This window comes from Falco peregrinus, chromosome 8, assembly GCF_023634155.1.
Source record: "Falco peregrinus isolate bFalPer1 chromosome 8, bFalPer1.pri, whole genome shotgun sequence".
NCBI classification, from domain to species: domain Eukaryota; kingdom Metazoa; phylum Chordata; class Aves; order Falconiformes; family Falconidae; genus Falco; species Falco peregrinus.
The window spans coordinates 9,647,378-9,671,340 of NC_073728.1; the positions used below are offsets into that span (position 1 = coordinate 9,647,378).

General features: G+C 45.0%; 1 protein-coding gene across 1 annotated transcript; it reads right to left on the reverse strand.

Moving 5' to 3' along the window:
- Nucleotides 1-94: 94 nt before the first annotated feature.
- ATIC (5-aminoimidazole-4-carboxamide ribonucleotide formyltransferase/IMP cyclohydrolase) lies at nucleotides 95-23,618 on the reverse strand. Its single transcript, XM_055813041.1, has 16 exons — nucleotides 23,491-23,618; nucleotides 22,806-22,932; nucleotides 20,995-21,071; nucleotides 19,873-19,939; nucleotides 17,452-17,540; nucleotides 15,998-16,149; nucleotides 15,706-15,862; nucleotides 13,864-13,989; nucleotides 13,581-13,688; nucleotides 12,268-12,353; nucleotides 10,975-11,064; nucleotides 9,182-9,310; nucleotides 8,111-8,203; nucleotides 2,050-2,232; nucleotides 937-1,092; nucleotides 95-442 (listed from the first exon to the last, which is right to left on the reverse strand). Exons 1-16 carry the CDS (start codon nucleotides 23,510-23,512, stop codon nucleotides 323-325), a joined length of 1,782 nt encoding a protein of 593 aa, XP_055669016.1. The 5' UTR covers nucleotides 23,513-23,618; the 3' UTR covers nucleotides 95-322.
- Nucleotides 23,619-23,963: the final 345 nt, after the last annotated feature.

A 23,963-nucleotide genomic window follows, 5' to 3' on the forward strand; every position in this document is an offset into this window, starting at 1 on the left:
AATTAGTAAAGTCTAGACCATAAAATTTACCTCAAATATAAACCTTTTTTCCTGAGGACACTGTATTTGGACAACACAGACTACAGGCTCCACATGGCTAAGAACCGTATGTTTATTTGCAAAAGAAACATTTTCTACATCGGAGGCCAACTTCTTGTGCTTTCATTCTCTGTTAACACAGGGAAAAACCTCATTTACAGATCCTACAAACACTTGCTAAGCTCAGACTGCAGGTGCCTCCCAATTAAAAGCTGCTGATACTGCAATCACTGCTGCTGGTGAGACTGTGACCAAAGAGGGACCATAACAGTCCACAGCAAACTCAGTGATGAAACAGCCGAAGATTGGTGTGAATGAGAGTTATCCCCAGCTCATTGCAAGCTTCAATCACAACCTCGTCGGCAGCCGAGCCAGATGGGGCAGCGATGAACTGTACTCCGCTCTGAACAAAGACAGAGATAAAGTAGGAGGATTAGGGGATGGAAAAGCAAAATCCCCCTGAAAAGGAGCCGGCAGCCCCAGTCCTTCATACACATCCCACGACACTAATCGCTAAACAAACTGAGGCTTCCACTGCTCAAAGCCTTTCACAGGGGAGTTCCTCATATGAGCAGTCAGTTCTCTCCACAGCTCAGAAATAAAAGTAAAATGGTTCCTCTGGAAGCAATAGGCCTCGTCTTGATATTCGTCAATGGTTTAATAAACTTTAATCCTCTATTCATCCCAAATCAACAAACTGAGCAATGGCTGGATAATTACCGTCCACGTGAGACTAGTAACCATGAGAAACATCCTTCCCAGGATGCGCTATTCTAGCCAGCCATGCAGAGCAGAGACATTCCCCAGCAGTCCGCACAAAATGAAAACAAAAAGCTCAGGGCTGCACAGACATTTCTTCAGAGTCACCCTGACATCCTGGCCCTGCCATGACCTTACCCTTTTAGCTCTGTCGACATTATCCCTGAAAGGGAAGAATGCGTCGGAGCTGAGGGAGACAGCGGCCAGCTTGGCAATCCACTGCTTCTTCTCCACTGCTGTTAATTGTGCGGGCACCTCTTCAAACATCGCCTGCCATTTCACCAGGTCGTCATCCTGCGAGAACAAAAAGCCAGCTCAGCCCCAAAGCACGGGGCTCCTGGCAACCCCTGCCAGGGCACAGCAGGATGAGTGATGGCATCCCTCTGACATCCAGCTCAGCTGTGCGTTCTGCTCCCACAGCTCTGCTGCTGGGAACTTCATACCAGGGATTTTAAAATCCCAAGTGGCGGTGGGAACACATTACCACCATCAGCTCTTTTTGCATCCTTTTAACTCCTTTCCTTCCCCCTCCTCACCTCAGGGGGTTCAAGATATTCCTTCTGCCTGCCTTTTAATTCCAGGATGCTCTGCTTGGCCTGCCTGCAGCATGCTGCTCTGTGTAAATGCCAGCACACAGAAACAGCATCTGGTAGACAACTTAACACATGACAAACAGCAGCTTCATTTATGATTCACGTTCTGAAACAGCAACCGCTCCAGTTCTTACCCCCTTAAACAAGCAGCCGCTCACAGAGATGATTCACAAGGTCCCCAGTCCAGCTCTTGACTTTCTTACTTAAGGATACTTAAAAAGGACATACTATTTTCTTGTCTCGCTACTGCCTGTAATGGGGAGGTCAGAGGGATTCTGAGATTCCGAAATGCCACACAAGCAAACAGCACCATGTGAGAAGGGAAGGACAGCTGCCCTGACAGAGCAGTGAGTTGAAACATTAACTGCAGCTTTAGCCCTTCCTTACTGCTGGGGGGAGCTACCAGATGAAACCAAGCTGCACACCGAAGTGCAGGGCAGGTTCCAGCACCTGGAGCGGTGGGTGCAGTATCAGAGGGGCAAATCAGGACGCTCTGCCACTGGGCCATTAAATGACCTTGGGGAAGTCACCATCCTGGGCCAGCCTGGCCACTTGATCCCCCAGCTCTTTGAGATCATCCATTACTGATACTCATGCATGAAACTCAAGCCAGACTTAAGCACTTTGGTTCACAGAAGCTGGATTCACCACCCCTTACCTCACCAATGGTCCCAGTGACATACTGATCAATAGCGTTGGAGATCTCTGCTCTCTTCACACCTGCTTTGAACTTCATGGAGAGCACACGTGGGTGGTGCCGGAGCCACCAGTTGTTTGCCTTGTCACCAGCCAGACGCGTGCAGTGGATCCGGGATTGCTGGCCGGCTCCAATACCTATGACCTGAACAATACAGATACAAAGCACAATCATACCCTGCTGCAGAGACCACAGAGCTGCATTCCAGCCAAGCAATTAGGAAAGACCTCCCACAAATTACCTGCTTCTCACGGATGCAGAGAAAAAGCTAATTAGCGAGGGAAATTTTGAAAATACCTGCATCCCCAATCCTGTAAATTGGTTAAAGGGCCAGAAAGGGCCAGCGCTCTGCACTGCTAACTTCAACAGCTCTGCTGAGCTGAGTCACTCCGAGGACACTATGTTCTTTCATCCTTCTACGTAACAGAGCCCCAGCCACGAGAGTCAAACTGTTAACCTTGGGAGAGTGATACAATTACGGCCTTAAGGCGAAGCAAAATCCTGTTGGTTGTAGAAACAAATATGACTGCCAGGAGATGGTAAGCTGCCTACCTGTTCTTGAAAAGGGCACTTCAGCTACAGGATTAATGTCTGAGCCCAGGTCACCTAAATACCATCATCTTTCCTGGTGGGCCAGGCATACACGGCTTAAACAGATCAGCAATGGTATGTGGTGGATTACAAGGCCATTTGTCTGTCAGGGCTGATAAGAAAGTAAATCCACTGCTCCATCAGGAAGGCTGCCCAGCAGGACTGTTACATCACATGAATTGTCAAGGCCCTGGAGCTACCAACACATTTCCTACTCTGCCACCTGCCAGAGTCCAGGATTTTTAAAATAGCAGCTGCTAACCTTATTAAATAGCACTTGTGCTTGATATCAAACAGACCAAGTGCTTCCAGAGGCAAAATCCAAAAGGTGATTTTTCCCTCAAGAAAATACTGTATGTGTGCAGTGTCCATTTGCTTTTAGCTGACTACTTTCTTTGGAGGTCCCATCAGACACATTCAACCTCTGTGCATTTTTTTCAGGTACACTATTACACTACACATTCAGATTAAAATAGGTAGAGACTCCACTTGGAGCCTGGTGGTTAGGTAACTCTGCAAGCTATTTGTCACAGTTCAATGCACAACGCAGACAAGCTCTCGCACCCCTCTGGGCTGGAGACAAAGGCAACTCTTTGGTGCTGACACCACTAAAAACTGAATGTGGCTGGAGACATCTTGGTTACCAGACACTGGCAGAACAACCCCTACAGATACGGTCTGCCTGCAGTCACAACTGGCAAGTAGAAGGGACTGAGCTGAGGTCTCCCGGGCTCCAGACTGTCTGCTGTCCCTCAGCTTTGCCTCTGCCATGACAATACGCCAGGCACACAAAGACCAGACCTAGCCACCACAGCTGTCAAGCTCAGGCTGGTAACTTCTCTCCATGGTTTTCAGAGCTGTGAGCCCTGCTTTCCAGAGAGAGCCCCTGCCATTTCAAACCAGAGATCTGACAGAAAACAAGTCTCTCTCCCGTAATTTCCTCCTCCTATGAAGCCACAGCTGAACGGTTCACCAGACCGTTTGCATGGGGGACTGCTCCTGGGACACTGTGTGGAGGCTAGTGGTTCTGGCCAATGCCTCACAGTTTCCAGCTCAGACTGAAACAGATGGTAAAGCTATAAGTCAAAGGCTGCCCTCAAAGGAATGAATCATTTGTCTTCTCATTCATCAAGACACGGTGACTTCACCTCTTACCAGAACCATAAAACTTGCTGCTGGATACCATTCCCCCCAGGAGCAAATGAAAGATTTGGGCTGCTATCTAATATCATCTGCTCAGCTATAACTGAAGTCATCAGTGCTTCATAAACCCAAGGATATTAGTATTATCATAAATACTTAATAGATGTACAGTTTCTTACAGCTTATTGACACCTCCCCACCTCCCCCACAAACACTCCTGATGTCCAGCCTCTTGCTATCACATCAACCTGTTTAACCTTCAGGCTTGCAGGGGACTCTGCATCTCAAGGGAACTCAACAACAGCTGCACATAGATATATCATCTCTTCCAGAGAGTTTTATCTGCTCTCCCTGGACAAAGGAGAGGGCTTAGAGTTGTCATGCAGTGCACACCATTAACCGTCACTCAGCCCTTAAAGAGTGAGCCTAGCAAGCCAGGCCAGGCTAAGGCAGAAATTTCTAGCTGGGGATGCAGGTGGTGGAGAGTACTGGACAGACTGCTGGCAGCAGGGGCCAAAATACCATGAACCATCCCCAAGTTTCTAAAAAAATGTGGAGTCCTGCACCCTCTCCAGCCAGAACGTGCCCCATCCTCACCACATACTTGTGAGCTGTGGCCTTGCACTCCTGTAACGGAAGCCCTGGTCTTCAGCCAGCAAGGGCAATGGCACTGGAGAAAACATCTCCAGACCAATGCAGCCCCAAACACACACAGCTCCTTCCTGGGCACACATGAGAAATAAAGCTCTCCTACCTGTCAGCACCCAAGCACTCTCCTCAAAAAAGCCATTCTCCTTTTCTCTAGGAGCTACTCAAAATACTTGACATTTTTTGCAATCCAAATTTTGTCAAAAAATGCATAAAGTGAACTTCAGCTTATATTCAACAACTCCAAAATAGCAGGAACTTTGTACTTCAGTTAAAGTGATTTATCCTGTAAACTCTTCATAGGCAACCCCAAATCTACAGAGGTATTATCTGCAACACATGGAACTTTTTACAACAGCTTAACAGGCAAAAAGAATATAAAAGCTTCTTCTCTGTGCCTCCTTCTGATAAGCCCACGTTGTTCTAGAAGGAAGTGCACAGTTACAGCTGGGGAAGAACATGCTGGTAAGATGCACTTCCCTGGAACATACTGATCCAGGGAAAATTAAAACCTTTTGTGTAGAAAAATGTATTTTGATGCAACACTGCTGGGGTAGACTTCTTTGGTCTAGCCTGGAATTTCTGGTCTAAAGAAAAATCAGAAGGTTAAGCTTCTGTTTAATGCAAATGATAGACTTGTACCTGAATGTCTCTTCACACTGGCCTGTCTCAATGTACCTGTTCTCCACTTTTTTCACTTAATGTGAAAATCCTTCTTTCTACATCCCATCTCTCCCCTTCTCAAATGCTGGCTTCCCCCCATGCAAAAACACAGCTGAAACTTCAAAATACTCCACAAAGGAATCCTTCCCCTTCTATTTTCTACAAAAAAAATAATTATATTTTTTTTCAGAGCTTAATCTCCTGGGAAACAAAAAGTGCTTAAGCAGAGCCTATTAAGTGTGAGGAGTAAAAGGAGACAGCGATACAGGGCGAGCAGAAAAATCACTTTATAAAAGCCTGGGTGAAAACTGAGAACTGCTTGACCAAAACACTTAGGCCCACAGGAGAGCCAAACATGCTCCATATCTGGAATACTGTGCAAAAGCACAGAGTGGATGAGATGGATAATGCCCAAAGGATCCTTGCAAAATTGTCCAGACTGGCCTGTATTTACTCAGATTTACCCTGAAGAGTGAGTGAAAGCAAAAGCCCTAAATACATTTGGAATTCTAAAAATCAAATAAAGGACTTCACCATTGGGAAGACAAACAATGAAGTTACTGACAAATGTCTGTACCATCAGTGGAAAACTAAGGTAAATCAACAGGTTTTTTTTATCCTACTGTACAGAGAATTAAGAAAGAGAATAATTGTAAATGGCTAATTTAAAACATGGTGGTACCATTAAATCATTAAAGAAAGTGTAAATCAACATGTTACAGACTGGCTTTGCTGGTTATGAAAGTCAGACAAAACAAGTGAAAGTGTTTATTGCAATTAGTGGCAGCTGGCTTCCTGCAAATTAAGTGACACTCAAGGACATAAACGCTTCCTCACTCTCTATGCTTTCCTAGAACTTCTTAACACAGCCACTAGACCTTGCTGGAGTGACTGATCCACTCATGAATCCAACAGAGCCAAGCTGTCAAAAACACTCTGGACTGTGATACACAGGAGTTTTCCTAAGAAATGGAGATGCTGTGAGGCTAAAATAACCCCTGGAAAACAAAAACCAATAGAACCCAAAGAAAGCTGGGCTTCCCAGGCTTGGCTCATGTAAAACCATCTAAAATAAACACTAAAAAAACCCCCACAATCTGGAAGTTACTTTCTATCCCTGGTTCTTGGTGCTATTCTTTGGTTTGCACCCAAGTATTCCTGCATACATCCGATACTCTGTTTTGGTAGAAGATACGACCAGCAGTTAGCTCTGCACAGCATCACCAAGAGGTATCTAAGCTAACCACTTTCTTAGTAAGACTGGTTTTCAGTGGACCTTATTTCTTTCCCCATCTGTACCTTAAAAAAACAAAGGTCTCAAATACTTCACAATCTCAGGAAGCTTCTAGAGATTTTAAAACCAGAAGGCAGCTCCTATCCAAGCTCCTCCATCATTACCTACAGCACATCACTCTGCTGTTTCTGCATGTGGACTGTAATGTGTCTCTTAAGACATTAAGCTTTGATTTGAAAACCCCAACACAGACTCACCACCTCCCCGAGTAAGTGATAGTAATGACTGGCTGACCTGTTAAAAAAGTCAGGTTTTTCTTAGTGCAGTACACAGACCTCTGATCCTGGCCCTCTGTCACATATACAACAAACCAAGACAATGCACATTTGTATTTGATTAAAATAGAGGTCTGCAAATATGCAAAACATCACTGAAGCCTAGCTAGTTAAAACCCTGCCAGCCCACATTGCTTTTCACTCCTCCCTTATCCCTTCTTCTCCCTTCCATATGGTACATGCATTACCACACACATTTCAGAAACATCTGCAGCACCACATTAAGTCCAGACTTGCAAAAGCACTAGGGAAATTGCTGCTGCAAGGAGGGAAAAGGAGCAAAGATAGTGACACCTTTGTTCTGGGGCTATAAGAACTAACACTCTTGAGTACAGAGAACCATTTAAAAACAAGAAACCCCCCCCCCCCAAATCTGAATAAAAGAAAAATGCCACATCTCCAGAGACATGTTTTTAAGAACCATACAGCACGGGACGCCAGAAAGTACTGCGAGACAGTGCTGCAATGTTTCCAGGCTGTAACAACAATCCGACCAATGCTGATGAGTACCAATGCAAAAAGGGCAGCACTGCAGTTCATTCACAGTCTGTGCCTGTAGGGTACACTGTTTGATCCATTTTTCTGATTTATGATGTACTGAAGCTCAAGATCAAAAACATTCTTTGTCTTTTTCTTCTGTATTTTTTTTAAATAATCCATGCCTATGCAAAAGTTACCTCAGAGAGCAGAGAACCAGCTAAACAACAGCATTATGAGAACGAGCTGCTGGGCAAAACCAGTTTTTAATACATTTACAACAACGTTCGGATAACTGATTTAAGCTGAACACCTAGTAATAACATGGAAAGAAAGGATTTTTTTAAAATTCAAGATTCATCTCTCAACTGGTTATTTGATAATGCCCCTATAAATCCCAACACCCATCATAAGCTTAACAAAAAAAAAAAAATGTATCAGGGAGAACAGAAGATTTCTAATGCCCCAGAGGGGAAAAAAAGAAAGCACAGCCCATCTTTCTTATGTAAAAACTAAGAATCATTTGGACAGTCAGAATCCAGCTGTGAAAACCACTGTCATTTCCTAAGGCTCTGTACCAACTACAGCATATGCACATGACCTCAAAAAATGATAAAAAGGAACAGATTAGTTAGAAAGAAACTACTCAAGGGCAAACTTGCAGAAGCATGTAAGAGCTTTTCTAACCCTATAATTGAAAGAGCCGGCCCTGTCATTACCATGAAGAAATAACAGTGAGGTTTTGAAGCAGCCTCTTGAGAAACAAATGTTTAGCTACTGTTCTGCATGACACTGTCTAGGACAGTTCATCTGTACCTGTTTAATAGCTTCCTGTACGCTAAGTGATTTTAAAACTCAGGCCTGGCAAAAGCACTCTCTGACCCAGCTTGGCTGTGAAAGCACACTCCACAGAGCTGCCCGATTTGGTTACCTGCCCATCCTTGGCGTAGCAAACCGAATTGGACTGGGTGTATTTGACAGCGATGCTGGCAACAATCAGGTCTCGGACAGCAGACTCAGGCAGCTGAAACAAAACACCATTGTCAACAGCCCATCCTACCAACCATGACTAGCCAACTGGCTAGTGACCTGCAAACGCCCACAGCCACCTCACAAATACAGCACAATAGACAGAGGAAACAAGATAACTAAAAATATCCTGGTTTGTTCAGTTCCAGCAAATTTTGTTGAGATTAAAAACTGTAAATGATTGGTTTGGCAGCTCATCTCATAGCTTGCAGCGATAAGACTCAATCTTACAAGGTCAAGAGGGCTTTATCACTGGCCCTACACCTGCAAATGCTTCTTCTCTTTGCTCACTGTCATCAGATGTGCTCATAGACGAAAAGCTGAACCCACGCTTAAGTACACACAGGACCACAACAACACTAGCTCCCAATATCTGCATTAAGTATTGTTTTTAAGTCCTTTCCATTACTAATTTATTAACATGATTTTTATTACCTCAATGTCTGATTTACTCCTGAGCCTGTGACTAATCACACGCTCATCAACATCTTTTTTAATGAGAACAAGTTCAGAGACAAAGAAATAACTGATAGCTTTCTGCTGATGTAAACTCTAAATGATGAGCAATATCAGCAAGGCCAGAGTTTATACAACATACTGTACACAAAAGGGAGAATTAAACAGTGAGTCAGAATGAGATCACAATGGATCCTTAGCATATGGCTGTCTCACCAGAAGAAATTACACACAGTAGCTTCTTATTTATAAGAAACACAAATATTTTGGAAGTTGGAGATAAAAGTCAAGGTCTAGCTCCTCTTATTTATACAAGGAATCAAAACAAAGCCAAACTACCCTGATTTACCCAAGTACACTTGGTCCAGAAAGCTTGCCGCATTGTTTTGTTAAAAGCCAGTTAAATCTCATTAAAATATTTTAAGAGCTCTTAAAATGGAACAGTGATGACTTCCTTGATGAAAGCACACCAGTTAATTCCACCAGTCTTTAAGCTCATTTATCTTCCGATGCTTACATTTTTATTCTTTGTAACGATGTTCTTGAACAATGACCCGTCGATGACTGCATTGTTCCTCTTCTGCATGAGATGCAATCCATAGAGGGTTCGAATCTCATTGTCGTCTGGCTCATAATGGGGATCCATCTAAAAGCCCAAGGATAGGCCAATAAAACACTCTTTAAAGCAATTCAAAGCCAATGCCCAGTAATAGCTTAGGTTAAAAAACATTATCTAAGGAATCCAAAAGATGCAAACTGTTGATAGAAAGCAACCTTAAATCATCAGAAGTAATCAGAACTAACTAGAGCAACAAAGGTCTCAACAGCAGAAAGTGACATTTACAGGGTAAAGAGAGGTAACTCAATACAGACATATACAAATGTCCATGTTGCGAGTCACAAAAACGTATATACAAAGCCTTCCAGTCTTTCACAGAAGGGGGGTGGGGTGGGGAGAGGAATTCACACAAAGAGAGTCTTCCAGCCTTCCGCAGGAAGGCAGAAATATTTTGAGCTGCTTCACACGTGCCTCAAGGTACAACTCCCAACCCTCTTTGACATTAAGGAGAACAGCAAATGCGATTATTTCCAGAGATGCACTCTCTTGGGGCACATCTCCAAACAAGCATGCAGCACAGTTAATTTACACCAGCGTAAGGGACAAAGTTAAATGGAAATGTTAAACTATCCGGATCTACCCATGCATGGACTTATTTAGAATATTGGTAGCCCCAGTTCAGGTTATCGAGACATGAAGTAAACCGAATTAAGGCCAGCAGCTCTAAAATAGGAGCATGCATATGCTTTATGTGGTTTCCCTAATCCATTTAAATTTGTTCACATCAACTTCCCTTAGCATCCCTCTGCACACAGGCCCTGAAGATATAGGCTTAACCAATATGACCTCATCCTTGCAAAGCTAATTGAATTCAGGAGGTAATCGGCTGCCAAGGCTGTCTGCAATTTCATTCCTTCTTGCTTGAAGGTTCTGAGACATCTTCTGCAGCTTCCCTGTTACTATAACACTGCTACTTCAGCCTAAGCCTTGGATTTTCTTTTTGTAATGTTATAGTGAAGGTCTCTGCTCATTTGTCTGAGTCAGGCAGAAATAGGATGCGTTTGGCTGCTCTGACAGCATTCTGTAATCTGTTAGTCATGTTCACCAGAACTGGATGATTTTTGAAGTCCCAACAACCACTGCAGGAACTAAGAAGGCAACCTGATACTGACTTGACCATATCGATATTCCTTGACAAGCATCCTGGTTGCAATATGTAAAGGCGCATCAACCCAGGTCCAAACTCTGTCTGTACTGCTATCTTCATCACGGACTGTACTAAAGCCTGCCCTACAAACACCACATGCCCAGACAAACCTTCCCTCAGTTGATATACACTGCACGTGCTTCTCACTGCCAAGACTCACATACCATCTTAGATATAAAGAATCCAGGGAGGAAACAAATTCAGCAAAAGAGCAAAAGTGAGAGGAAAGTTGGCAAAGAATGGAAACAGCACAGAAATTCTGCTTATTTGAAGTACTCTTGCTGGTTCATAGATTTAATTACTTTAAATCCACATTACTTTGAAAGCCAAGGAAGGCATTATAAAAATACTCCCCTTCAGGACTACAGGCTAAATGTGACCACTGCTGGTGGAATTCCTGCTCATACAGGAAACCCCAAAGACCCAGAGGAAACATATCCACATACATCCATGGATCAGCCCCCCAGCTATATGGACACCAACATCTGTGAAAAGCAGATATGGGAAGAGCAGCAGAGGGCTATAGAGGAGCAGGAGTACAAACCTGGAGGACACAGTAACCACCATTCTTCTTTTTGGCAAGGATTTTGAGAGCTTCTTCCTCATATCCCGGAGCTACCACACCATCAGACACCTGCAACACAGAGATTTCAGCCTCCACGTCATCTAAAAGAGAGGTTAATACTGAAAGCTCCACCTGCCATTTCCAGAGAGGTACTGAAGGCACACCTCTTGAGGTCTACCATTCAATACCAAAGGCACCAATTACAAAATCTGTTTCTGTTCTGGAAACAGGAAACAGCAGAGCAGTAATCTCTTGGCAAGACTAAAATAGTAAAAAAAACCCACTCCTCTATCATTTTAAGCAGAATGGAACTGATAACTACTAACCCCTTACAGGGGGAAACAGCTCATGCACAACATCCCCATTTCTCAGCCCTAACAGTAAACATGGCTTAAAATAAAAAAGGAAAAAATCCTTATTCCAACAGTGACAGTCCTGATGAGACAAAAATATTGGCAAAAGAGCTGTTAACAGCACTGAAACTGAGAAGAAAGATTTTACATTCATCAATGCCATGAAGTGATATACATTCTTATCCTACAGTGTGGTGTTGGGGTTTTTTTATTTGTTTTTAAGTAACAGTATACCAAACATTATCCTCAAGACAGTCAAACATGCTCTTTTGTTTGAAAAAGAGTCACCAAGGTACAAGACAGCCCTTTGCATTGTGCCTTCCCTGTCTCAAAAAAATTGTAAGCAAAAATATATTGGGATGAATCTGTCTGGCGAACATTAACTCCCAGTTGTTTAACTCTGTATTTAAACCAGCGACTTGCGCAATGCACTCAGCTATGGAGTTAACGCTGAATCCAACAAAGCCAAAAAAATGCAGCCTGGAAAATGGCTGAGCCTACACAAAACCTGCATCAATTGCAGGTAGCAAATCCACATCCACATTGCTGCCTTGGGCTAGAGGCTGGCCATCAGCTCTCCAGTTCTCTGTTCAACCAGATACTTGCAACAGTGTAATCAGGGTTCATTTCCAGAGGCCTACTCGAGGCAGAGGTTTGCAATCACCTCTTGGAAAACAGCATTTCAAGCACTGCTATTTCACAGGCTCTAACACACAGCCAGATTTTAACTGATACGAAGAAAAACACATCAAAGACAGGTGTAAGTTCTGCAGTCTGGATACCAAATTACACAAATGGACCAATAAATAGCCTGTGAGAAACAGGCCAAATTCTAACAGAATAGCTATTACAAACCAATGACTCCATCTAGTGTGATTCTCCTTTTTACACTCCAGTGATTTACTGCTGTTTAACTAACCTCTCTGGAAATAATCTTGGCAGTAGCCACATCACAGGTATCAGACAGGGCAATGAAGTCACCAAAAGACGACATTCGATCAGCACCTACAAAATCATATTTTTTGTAACTTATCAAACTATAGCATCATACAAAGAAAAGTCTTTGCTCCTACAATCCAGTGAATTTCCGTAAGAGCTAATAATTTAATCCCACAGCAAAGGAAAATCATGTAAGAACAACAAGGATCAAAAATCCTACCTCAAAGACATGCACCTTTAAATATTCCCATAGTTCAGATATTCTTCCTTCTTCACTCCATTTGTCAAAGCTCTAACTCTCTAATGACTACCTCCATTACTGCCAGCAGCTCTGCTGTAGCCATGGTGGCAAGAGGGCAAGGAGAGGCAAGGATCATACAGAAAAATTTTGGATGGGAAGCAGGTGGAAAAAAGAGGAAAGCTTTTAGATGCCTATGCTCCCAGCTGTTTTTTTCCCCCGCAAGAAACCACATCAAGAAATATAGCTAAAAGCAATTTCAAATTTTTTAGAATAGTCTCTATATTTAATGGCATAGCTAAGGCAAACACAACTCCTACCACAGATACTCTACTACTAACTAAGCAAGGTCAGTTTTTCAGTCCCTGCCATTCTAAAGGTTTACTATTCTACTAATCATGCAATGGCTTTCTGAGGGCAATATTCAAAGGTCATCTTTAAAATGGTGAAAAATGAACCCAAGCCAGTAAATGTGCTTTGTTATACTCTGTGCAAGTTTTCTAGGAATGCCATGGAAAATGAAAAAATTAGTGAAGTATCTTGGCTAAAGAGAGGATGCTATTTTTATTTACTTATTTTTAGTTTTTCTAGCTTTTTTGTGAGCTCTGCAGTACAAAAGCATTAAAAAGCCACCCACCAAATACCAGGCAGAAACATTCCTACTCAAGTATTCCTGAGCACCTCATCTGCAGTGGAAGTCCGAGTGTGCTACCACCACAGCTGTTTATCCAGATCCTTTAGCCAAAACCCCACAGATTTTACGTGTGTGTATGTATACACACATTCAAAAAAAGTTAAAAATCTCTACATGCCTTCTATATACACCAAGGAACAGAGTCCAAAACGGTGCTTGCTTTCTTTGAAACAATATACAAGGTCTGCTCACTTGGAGAACAATTTTTGACAGGCAGTCAGCTCCTTATGGAGGAAGAACCCTACAAAGGAGGAGTACAAGCGCAAAGGGAAGAGCCTGTGAAGTGCTAAGCATTGCTGCTCAGGTGCTGAGAATTAAGCTCAGCTCTTTGGACATGCCAGTTTATTCCTGGGCTTCTCACCTCTGCTTCGTGCATAGGCAGATGCTAAGGGTGTTAAGGTCTTGTGGAAGTCATGCACCATGCAGACTTGCGCCTCCTCTTCGCTGAGAGGTATTCCAACAGCAGCACCTAGTGGGAAATGGAAGCCAGGGCACTCAAACCAGAGCTTTGTGCTGGTCCCTGCCCCTGGGACCTCCCCAGCCTGCCAGGGTAAGGGACACAGACGTACATACCACTGACAGCACCTGCCAGAAGTTGGGAGCCTGGTCAAAGAGAAAAGCATGGCTAGAAGGAGGCACCCTACCTGCAGGGCTGACATGTTTGAAGGAGGCTGCAGCAGGAATGCCTAATGCCTGCTTGAGTTCCTTCACCAGCTGCCAGGCATTGAGAGCATCGCACAGGTTGATGAACCCTGGAGAGCCGTTCACCACTGCAAACATAGCACACAAATAGACACGTTAAAGTGAGTAGACCTCTCTCCTCCATCTGGAGAGCAAGCAGAAGAGATTTCTCCCACCAAGAACTAAAACCACTACAAATCGCTCTTGTTAACCAGTTACTGAGGAGCCAGGGTCATTTAAGTGCTCTGAAAAGTTTCAGTGACTTGTGAGGAATGCACAGGCCTGAGACTCGGGAGATGCAAATACAATTCTCTTCCCCACCAGAAGGTGCAGATACGACTTTGGAGCAAGACACACACTGTCCCCGTGTACCTCCCCTCTTGTGAAAAAGGAACAGAAAAACCCCACCCCAACAACATTCCTCCTTATATTCTTTGAGTTCTTCAACCGGCAGCCACTTAGAACACAAGCTTATCTCTTTCTGAGGGAGTCTACTACAGCTGAATTTAGACCAAGGTGCACAGGCAGAGCTCTTAGAGAGGAACACAAAAAGCACATCCCTGCTCCCTAGCAGACAGATTTCTTTACAAATCTAGGAAATTAATTTCATGCGGTGACTATGGCTCTGATTCAACAAAGTATTCCTGCACTAGGCAAACATGTTGTCTAACTGATGTCAACAGAACCACTTGCAGACACAAAATTCAGGGCAAATCTTTTAAAAAATGCTTATTCTGGTCCTTTTATCAGAAATCCATGCCACCAAGAGTAAAGGCTATTTAAAAGTCTGCTCTCAAAACCTTCTGGCCTGGCCCTGCTAGAACTACTTGTACTGACACAGCAGGACTATCAGCATTTCAAGAAACAAGATGAAAAGAACTTTTTTCACAATAGTCCATGGCCGGGACAAGTGAACACAGCGTTGTTCCGTTGCCATACTGGAAGGCAGACTTGTAAGCAAATGAACTTCCAGTGAAGTAACAGAAAAGCTTTGTAAGAGGTCCCAGAGCTCTGAGAAATGCTGCAACTCAAAGCTCCATTGTCTATTCAACAGGACAAGGCACGCACACAAGGCAGAGCTGGTTTTCACCAACATTGAACACAATCTCAAGAACAATGGTAGCCAGACTTTCTCTCCCACCAAAACAGGGGTTTTGCCCTCACAGCAACAATGCTATGATGAGTGGCACACTCTGTAAAACAGCAGACACACCAGACCTGTCCCAAACTCTTCTAAGACTAGTATCTCTTCCCTCTGCCACCATTAGTTTTCTAGAATGTTGCTTCTGCTAAGGTAATACACCTCTGCTCAAAATAATCTAAAGAACAAAACCCATCCAAACTTAGAGAACAGCTTGGTTTCTAGACAGAGTAAGTGATGACACAAAAGGATTGGGAAAATACTAAATAAGGAAAATGGGAAGTAGCAAAACATCTTAAAAGCATGACAAGGTTTTCCTTTGCAAAATCTGTATCTTATGTCAAGCAGAAAGCGCACCACATAAATCTGCTCAAAGTGTCTTCAGTGCGGACACACAATCCTACACCAAGAGAGAAGAATGTGGAGCTACTGCAAGTCTTGCAGGGGTTAGCAGACCACCTCTTCTGTCTCGCACAGCTCAACCCTTTAATTGCAAAGCTAGTGCCACTCTTATTATAGTAGTTGTTAAGGCACTGCTGACCATCCCTTGGACTAAGGTACAAGACGGTATTTCAGTTTTAAAGACAACGGGCAGCCCTTCCCAACCACCTCCTTTCCTAGCTATCCCAGAGCTCTCTTTTGGCCAGCACAGCCTAGGCCTCACCTGTCAGGGGAAGTTTAGGTCTCATCGTGTAGAGCTGCGCAGGACTCTGGTGGGGATTCATGCCATACCTCAGGGGCAGCTGGGACACCCCCTTGCTGTACTCTTTCCTAAAGTAGTCAGAGATGGCTGCATCATACTGAGCAGTGTGGGTGAAAGCCTGGGGACAGAATGGAGGACACCTGTCAACTTACCTATGCACACCAACTTACAAATGATTTGGTGTTTAAAGATGTGACTGAATGAAAGGCAAGGAGTCTGGCCTAGCCCTTCACTGCAAGCAAACATGACCAACCTTCAGCGCAAGGTGACGCCTCGTTTCCGTGGAAGTGTCTTTGTCCTTCGATGTTGCCATCTCTTTAGCTACTGCAGAGTAGTCTGCAGGGTCGCACACAACTGTCACGCGAGCATGGTTCTTGGCAGCTGCCCGCAGCAAGGCAACTCCTCCTGCAAGAGAAGGATGGAGGCATGAAGCACTTCCCCTCTGGACATGGCATAATCTAGAGCTGCATCTGAGGCCAGAGGGGACATGCACCAATCGATCATTTGTGCCAGATGAACGTGTCCCTCTGTCTCCACCAAGGGGCTGTAAGAGTGCTCTTCAAAACACACAAGGCTGGTGAGTTTATCTCAGCCCACTGGTGAAGGTGCACATTGATTGGCCTTTGCAGACACGGGCAAAGCCGTAGTGGCAAGGAAACAGGTCATGTGCTGCAATGAGCAACTGGGGCAAGAATGTCCTCAAGCAGCACAGCCACATCCCGAACTAAGACGGCTGTCTCCACATACTGCTTAAGCGCCATCCTCTGCAACGCTGGCTGGGGAGGGGGTCTGTTGGAAGATTTATTTCTACACTGCTGAACAACAGAGGCTCCCAAATCTCTCTGCAAATATTAATGAATCCTGCCAAGGTCCTCTGTGTGAGATAAAATGCCATGCTTCCCCCTTAAATCTGACTCTGCACGGCTATTACACCACTTTAAATCATACAAGATACTAGGCTGTTGCAAAGGAAAAGTAGAGGCCGGCACTGCCACATGCAGAGCGAGTATTACTCCATAAAACATTTAATATAGAGCTCTGCTGGGCATCGTTTGGTCTAAACTACTGCAAGAAAATTCAATCCCAATCCAACCCCATGGCACAAAACAGTGCCTGTACTGTTCACAAGCTGCCAAGCAGAGATGCTGTGGTGAAGGAACGGCAAGCCTTTTGGGGGTTAGTAACTAGCAGGAAGAGCAAAACTGCTGACAATACAGGCGTCCATGCTTCCAAACTCAGGTCCTAACTACTCTGCAACGTATGCAGACCAACCCCTTTCCCTGCAGGGAAGTTTTCAGCAGTCCCCAGAGCACCTCCAGCGGTTCAGCTTTTTTCTCCAAAGCTCATGAGTTTTTTTATTTTTATTACGCTGCCAGAGGCTGCAGAAGAAGTTTAATCTGCTCTCCATGTTTCAGTAGGAAGCATGCTCCACCTGGACTTTCCTACCACAGCCTTCTACAGTGCATCAGGCTCCTTCTTTTGGACAGCGTGTGCAACAGCCGCTTGCCATTTTAATTGTAGGCCTGCTTAAAAGCAAGGTTTACCCAATGACGGTTTCAGCCTGCTCCCTGCAACTCCTGAGCTCTTTAGCAGACTTCCTTTATGGGTATGCAAGGCCACCAAACAAAAAGAAAAGATCTGAGACCACTTGGAGACCAGAACCATCACATTTGCCTGGATAAACGATTTGCTCTCCCTTTAACTTACCAATATCAATCTTCTCCACTGCCTCTTGTACAGTTACATTCGGAGAAGATACAGTCTTCACAAAGGGGTAGAGGTTACACACGACAACTCTGAGAATTGAGGGGAAAAGCAAGGTTATTCAGTAAGAAATAAAAATGCCAAGCTGGGCTTGGCAAGCACAAGATACCACAAGTGTTTTTACTATCTTGTCTCTCAGATCAGGGACAAACACAAAATCCTGTAGCTAAGGTTTCTTTTTCTAAAAGACTCAAGAGACGGCGGTGTCCAGCCAAAGGCCAAGTGATGGTACAATGCATTATGAAATCTAACTGAACTCTGTGCATTAAACACTGTTACAGCAGACAGAACCAAAATTACAAAAGTTAGTTTAAAGGGAGTGTTTGTTTAAATACCTGGGGCTGTATTTAGATGTTCAGTGATTTTGGTGCACAACCTGGGCCATTTCAAAGGATTTCAAAGTGGGCTCTCAGCATTACTGAAAATAGGCATCCACCAACTCTCATAAGAGAGTAAACACTCAGGGCAAGGTCCGTTGCCAACAAAGTACAATCAATCTAATTTTCCACAACTTTTCCAAGAGCAGAAACTGACCTACGTATCATCTGCCGGACTTTTAAAATACCAACAGCATATAAAACTTGAGTGCACAGCCTGGATCCCATAAAGCCTCTGTAGCACATGTAAGCAGGGGGTAGAACTGACTTTCAAGACTGGACATTACTGGAATTAGTTTTTTGACCTGATCTGGAAGAAGCTGCAGTCTGTGTTCCAGAAAGCATGAAATAACTTGCCCTGTCCCATCCTACCAGTGCCACATGAAGTACAGTGAAAGGAAGTATCTGTTTTGACCTTCACAAACAATGTTTTTAATGCAAGAAAATGAATTTACTCTCTCCATCTGAATGTATGAAGGTATCAAATTCCAATGCATGCCCAGTATTGGCAGCGAATTGCTGTGATGCATACACTTGTGTCCAACTTTTAATATTCCTTTGTTTCCACACCCTGTGATGAACTTGAGCAGAAAGGATGATCAGCTTCCAGTATAGTTTTCAGAACCCCTTATGTCTCTAAATTTCCTACAAAGTCTTTTATTGTCTGTTCCACTTCTATTACCGCTCCCCCCCCCCCCCCCCCCCCCCCCGAATTCTTTCATCCTCCTAACCTGCTGCAAACCATCAGGAATCTGTGGACTTTAACAGTGCTATTGCTTTTATCAAGGTTTCCTACCTTGACTTGGGTATGTAAATTTTAAGCAACTATGCAAAGACACTCCTGCTGAGGATTAGCTCCTTCTGCTTTACGTAAGACAACCCGAATCCAAATATTACTCTGGATGCAAGTGCACTGTAAGTCACTGATGTAAAGGCATGCTTCTCTGCTGCAATTCAGCAGAGCCTGCTTTAATACACAGCATACTCTGAAAAGCCACCACTGCTGAGCATCTATAAGGATTTCCTGTGGCTTTAAATTTCCGGATTTCAAATTCAGCCTGAAAATCCATCCATCCTACGGACATCAGTTTTTAAAAGTAACTTTAAAAGCTAAGATGAATTCTGGCCCAATCACTACATTCAAACTCTGCCTCCATCCTGGCTATACCTACAATTTACTATGTTTGATTCAGCCATTTGTTTCTCAACTAGGAGTCACCCGCTGGCACAGAATTGGTTACTCACAATCACTAGTTAGATGTTAAACCCAGTTAAACACAGTCCCAAACCTCCCTGTGTGAATGTACTGAGTAAATACATCCTAACAGAAGACAAATATTTTTGGCATGTTAGCACATAAACAATTTCTGGCTGCAGCCCACTTGGTCCCATAATGGCTCTCAGAAGGCAAGTCTTCTGTTATCTGTGTGTTTTCTGTGTGTACAAATGCTGTATGTTCCTGACCCTCTTTTCATGTCTACTCTTTATTTACACGTTGAAACTCAGTAAACATTATGCAAATATCAAAGGGTACATTTACTAAGCAAGTATTTCAAAATCGGGAATTGTCATCTGATGAGGCACCCAGAGCCAAGTTGAGGGGAGATGTGCCAGCTTCGAAAGTACTGAATTCAACTTTGCGAGAAGCATAATGTGGTCCAACATTGGCTAAACGTAAAGTGTTAAAATTCCCAGATAACCAGAGGAAATGAAAACCTCCGTTCCCTGTGGAAACTACAATGTAACCTTCTTGTTGCAGTTTTCTCTTACTAAAAGTGATGAAGATGCATCTGCAGAAAAACTGTATTTTTAAAAACATAGTATCTCCTGACAGAGGAAAGCAAGGAGAGTGCAGATCTGCTGGCTTGCAGATTTTACAATCCCTGCTGCTTCCATTCACTGGAGCTGACTGGTTTCCAGCGTGCATTTTTGATTTTGAACATGAATTGAACATTGAATGAATTGCATCATGTTCCCCAACATTTACCTTACAAGGCTGAAATCCTGTTTGTTCATATCAGCTTTATCTTCTGGAATATTGCGAGCCAAGATGCCTAGTTGCAACAAACAGTACATTTTCATTAAAAAAGAATGTAATTCAACACCTTCCTTCAGATTGTGCTTTTCCTAAGAGACTTTGTATCGTAAACTTTCTGATTCTAGTTCAGACAAGAGTCCTCAGCCTACTTTATGCCTTCACCTTTAATTCATTGTACTGACGCTTTGGCTGTTCAAATTCCATACTAATAGGTGGGGTTTTTCCCCCCAATGCTAAATCCCAAAGCATTCCAAGTGCTGAACAGGAACCACACAAATGTACTTTTATAAGCATTCAGTTGCTACCTTTAAACCACTGAAACTGTTGTTATGGAGTTCATGGAGAGAAAAAGGGCACCTGCCGCCCATCAGCCAGCAACACACAAAGCCTATGAAACAGCAGAAGCGAGAGATGCTGTGCCTCTAGCTGAGCACAGGTGGCTGGCTTGGGTCTAGAAGCTTGGAGAAACGTGACTGGTTGGCACAGCATAAGCAGCAGCACAATCCTGAGATTGTCTCCAGCCCTCAGGTACGATTTGCAACAGGTTCTATTTGAGAAATCTCAAGCACAGTAACAGGACATGAAAAAGCAGACGGGTTAATGTGCAGATTGACCAATTATCAGACATCTTCCTTGCTGAAGAGGAGCCAGGGACTATTAGAGCATGCAGAAATCACCCACTAAAGACTATGCTGTCATGTTCCTTATGCTGCACACCAGATTCATCCACAGGTTAAATTCAGTGGGGTTCTCTGCCTAAACAGGTCTGAAATTGACTCTGCAAAGAATGTGCAAAGGCATTTATAGAGAAGCCCGGTTACATGCAGCCCTAGGGAGGAAAAGCTCTGCTAATGCATAGATGCAAGCGTAGCAACACAGGAAGTAATTCAGCCACTGTGCACTTCTCCACTCTGTGCTTTTTACCTCTCCTTCTGCTGCTAGGGCAAATTTTTTCTCATTACTCAGCTCCTCCACACAACCCTTAAAAAAGACATCTGTCAACCCCTTCTTCCCACCCTCACTGCCCCCAGATTTCTCTTTTAGACTGAAAATATATTAACAGAAACATACCAGCATGGACTGCAGGATGAAGGGTTTTCACACGTCCACCTAACATTTCAGGGAATCCTGTCAGGTCCGAAACATCTCTGCTCAACAGGAAAACATAACATGTTAATAAATGTGCCATACTGATTTTACCTATAGGTTGAATGTTTATTATTCCCATCAGGACAGTAATTTAGATCTATTGGCAACATTGGTTTTACTGGAAGGAGATTTAAAACCTAGGAGTTTTGAAGGCAGCAAAGAGGGAAATAAACTTTGCTTTCTTTTGGTCCATCTGTAAAAGAAAATAAAAAATAATCGCCACCTTTCCATTATTGACAGGAGGACTTTAGAGAGAAAACAGTCATGATTCCTCTAAACTTCAGTATCTTGTATCTCAGTAAGAACACAACATGTGGAAGGTGTTGCTAGGAACTGCTAGGAAAAAAGCTATGCTGAGTGACAGACTGATTAATCCCTCCAACAGAGGGCTGGGAAGTAGTTCGGAGATGAAACATTCTACATTAAGACAGATCCGATTGCTTTTATTACAACTGGCATCTGCCAACTAGTTCACAAAATGCTGCTAGGTGCAGAAGCATTAGTAGAAACAGCCAAAGTGCTGGCTTAATGTTCTCTCACTCTTCCCAAGATGTGGATCTGTATCTTCCGCAAAAACTACATCTGACAGAAGACAAAAAAGACACTGCTAATAAGTGACCAAAACCAAAAATTGTATAAATTCACTACAAACCCCCGTTATGCCAAAGGGGAAACGACTGCTTTTCCCACAAAGGGAAATAAAAGTTCATGGGCCGGACTTAACTAATCTGTATAGTTATTTTTTGAATACACTGAAATAACACAGATAAGCAAATCCCAAGTCAATGTGGTTTATAGAGAGAACGAAAGGCCATGCTCAGAAGATGGAATACCTTAGTGGTGGTCTTCCCAGCTTAGCCAAAACATTAATCAGTTTCACCACTCCCTGTGACTGTTTATGATGGTAAAGGAACTGGAGAAGGAAGGGGAAATGTGACCATCCTTTGCTTCAGGCTTCACTGACAGCACAGGCAAGCAAAGAAGTTGGAGAGACATGACCAAGTGCTGGGTAACAGCAGGGACAGGGAGCTCCAGGGGCAGCATATATTCCAGCCGATGTGTCCCAGGGGCCTTACCATTGCATTCACTGAAGCAAAAAAGGAGTCACTGTCCTACCAAATAATTGAGAGATTTTTTTCATCATTGCACTGCAAACAATTTTTATTTGGTTGGAGCTGTCTTTTAATCATAGCGCCAAAGAAACCAAAACAAACTTCCCCGCAATCATGGGCCAAACCAGCCAGTGAACGTACATGCCCTTTCCCAAACAGTGGATGAACAACACTTAAAGGCTCCATCTGAAAAAGTTGGCCATCATGCTGGGAAAATCATCCAAGATGATCTCCACTGAGCTTCAAGATATTCCTGACACATCAGTCCTGTCCCAGGACCAGGCAGAGATCAGCTTTTACCTGGCTGTGAAGAGCAGCGCTAGGGTCAGATTATGAATTTCAAGGCAACCAATTGTCTTATGGGAGACAAGGCACTGTGTCCAACACAACGGCCTGACATCCCTCTGTGTGGCCACCTGCACAGTAACACTCTTTGGCCTCAGTCCACCGACTTCTGGCCAAGAAGGTTCTGATGTTTGCTGGAGGGCAGGCTTTTTTTGGAAGACTTGCTTAGAGACCAGTTTTCCATCATTTTTTGCTCATGAACAGAGAAAACAATTTAAGCAACCTCAGGACCCAAACGAGCATTTTTGGTGGAGATGTACAGGAAAGCATCTGTACCTGACAGGCAAGCCAGCATCTCTCAGGGATTTGGCTGTTCCTCCCGAGGCAATTAAACCCAGGCCAAGAGCATTCAGGCTCTTCGCAAATTCCACCAGGCTGGTCTTGTCAGAGACGCTGAGGAGCGCTAACAGGTGGGAAGAGCGAGCGCAAGTGTTTTGTTTTTCGAAGTGGAACAGAGAAACGAAACAAGAAGATTAAGAGAGGGAAGCTCCGTATCTTATGGATCCTCCCTGACGTGCGGTGAGTGGGGCGGGAGGCGCTGCCCACCGCAGCGAAGTCCCCAGGCGGGACCCCGGCGGCGGGGCAGGGGGGCAGCGCCGCCGCTCCCCGCCCCCGCCCTCCCCGCTTCCCCCCGCCCCGGGGCTCAAGCCGCTCAGCCGCACGGCCACGGACCGACACCGGGGTCCGGCCAGCCCGGAGGGAAAGAACGCCCCCCGCCCCCTCCGGGCACGGGAGCTACCGGGCTGGAAGCGGCGGCCCCGCTCGCCCCCCTGTTCAGCAGAGCGCGGCAGCCGGGAAACACGCCTCAGCCCGGCCCCCCCGCCCGACGGCCATCTCGCGGCCCGGCGGGAGGGCAGCCCGCGCCCCCTCCCCGCCACCCCCCAGCGGCTCCAATGGCCGCGACCGGTCGTCGCTACCGCCGCCACCACGGGCTGCCGGGGCGCGGCCGCCCCCGCGTTACCGAGCTGCTGCCGGGCGGCCATGGCGCCGTCGGTGGGTGCGCGCTGTGAGGCGGGGAGGAAAGGGGCGAGCGGCGGCGGCCGCCGGGATTTGGGCTCCCGCCGCACGGGGGCGGGCGCCTGAGGGGCCGGCCCGGCCGGGGCGGGGCGGGAAGCGGAGCGGGGGAGGGGGGCGGGGGGCGAGCGGGCAGCAGTGCTGCATGAGGGGGGGTGGCCGGCGGGGGGGGACCCCGGCTGGGCAGGTCCCCAGGGGGCAGGGGGGGCGGCCACGGGTGGGGTGCATGCAGGCCGAGGACCTGCGGGGCAGGGTGCGGGTGGCTCTGGGGCCTCTTCAGTGAGGGGAAGGCCGGGTGACTGCGCCGGGGGCAGGTGAGGTGCAGGGGAGGCAGTACCTCATGGCAGTGAGAGGTGGTGCAATAAGGACAATTAATTCTTCACGGAAATGCCCGTGGGAATTTCATCTGTGGAAAATCCT

Coding starts and splice junctions, on each gene's coding strand:
- ATIC (XM_055813041.1), bottom strand. CDS start 23,512: ATGGCCGCCCGGCAGCAGCTCG. Junction 12,354..13,580: donor TGCCTATGCACGAAGCAGAG/GTGAGAAGCCCA, acceptor ATGATTTTGTAG/GTGCTGATCGAATGTCGTCT. Junction 11,065..12,267: donor CCAAGATTATTTCCAGAGAG/GTTAGTTAAACA, acceptor TCTGTGTTGCAG/GTGTCTGATGGTGTGGTAGC.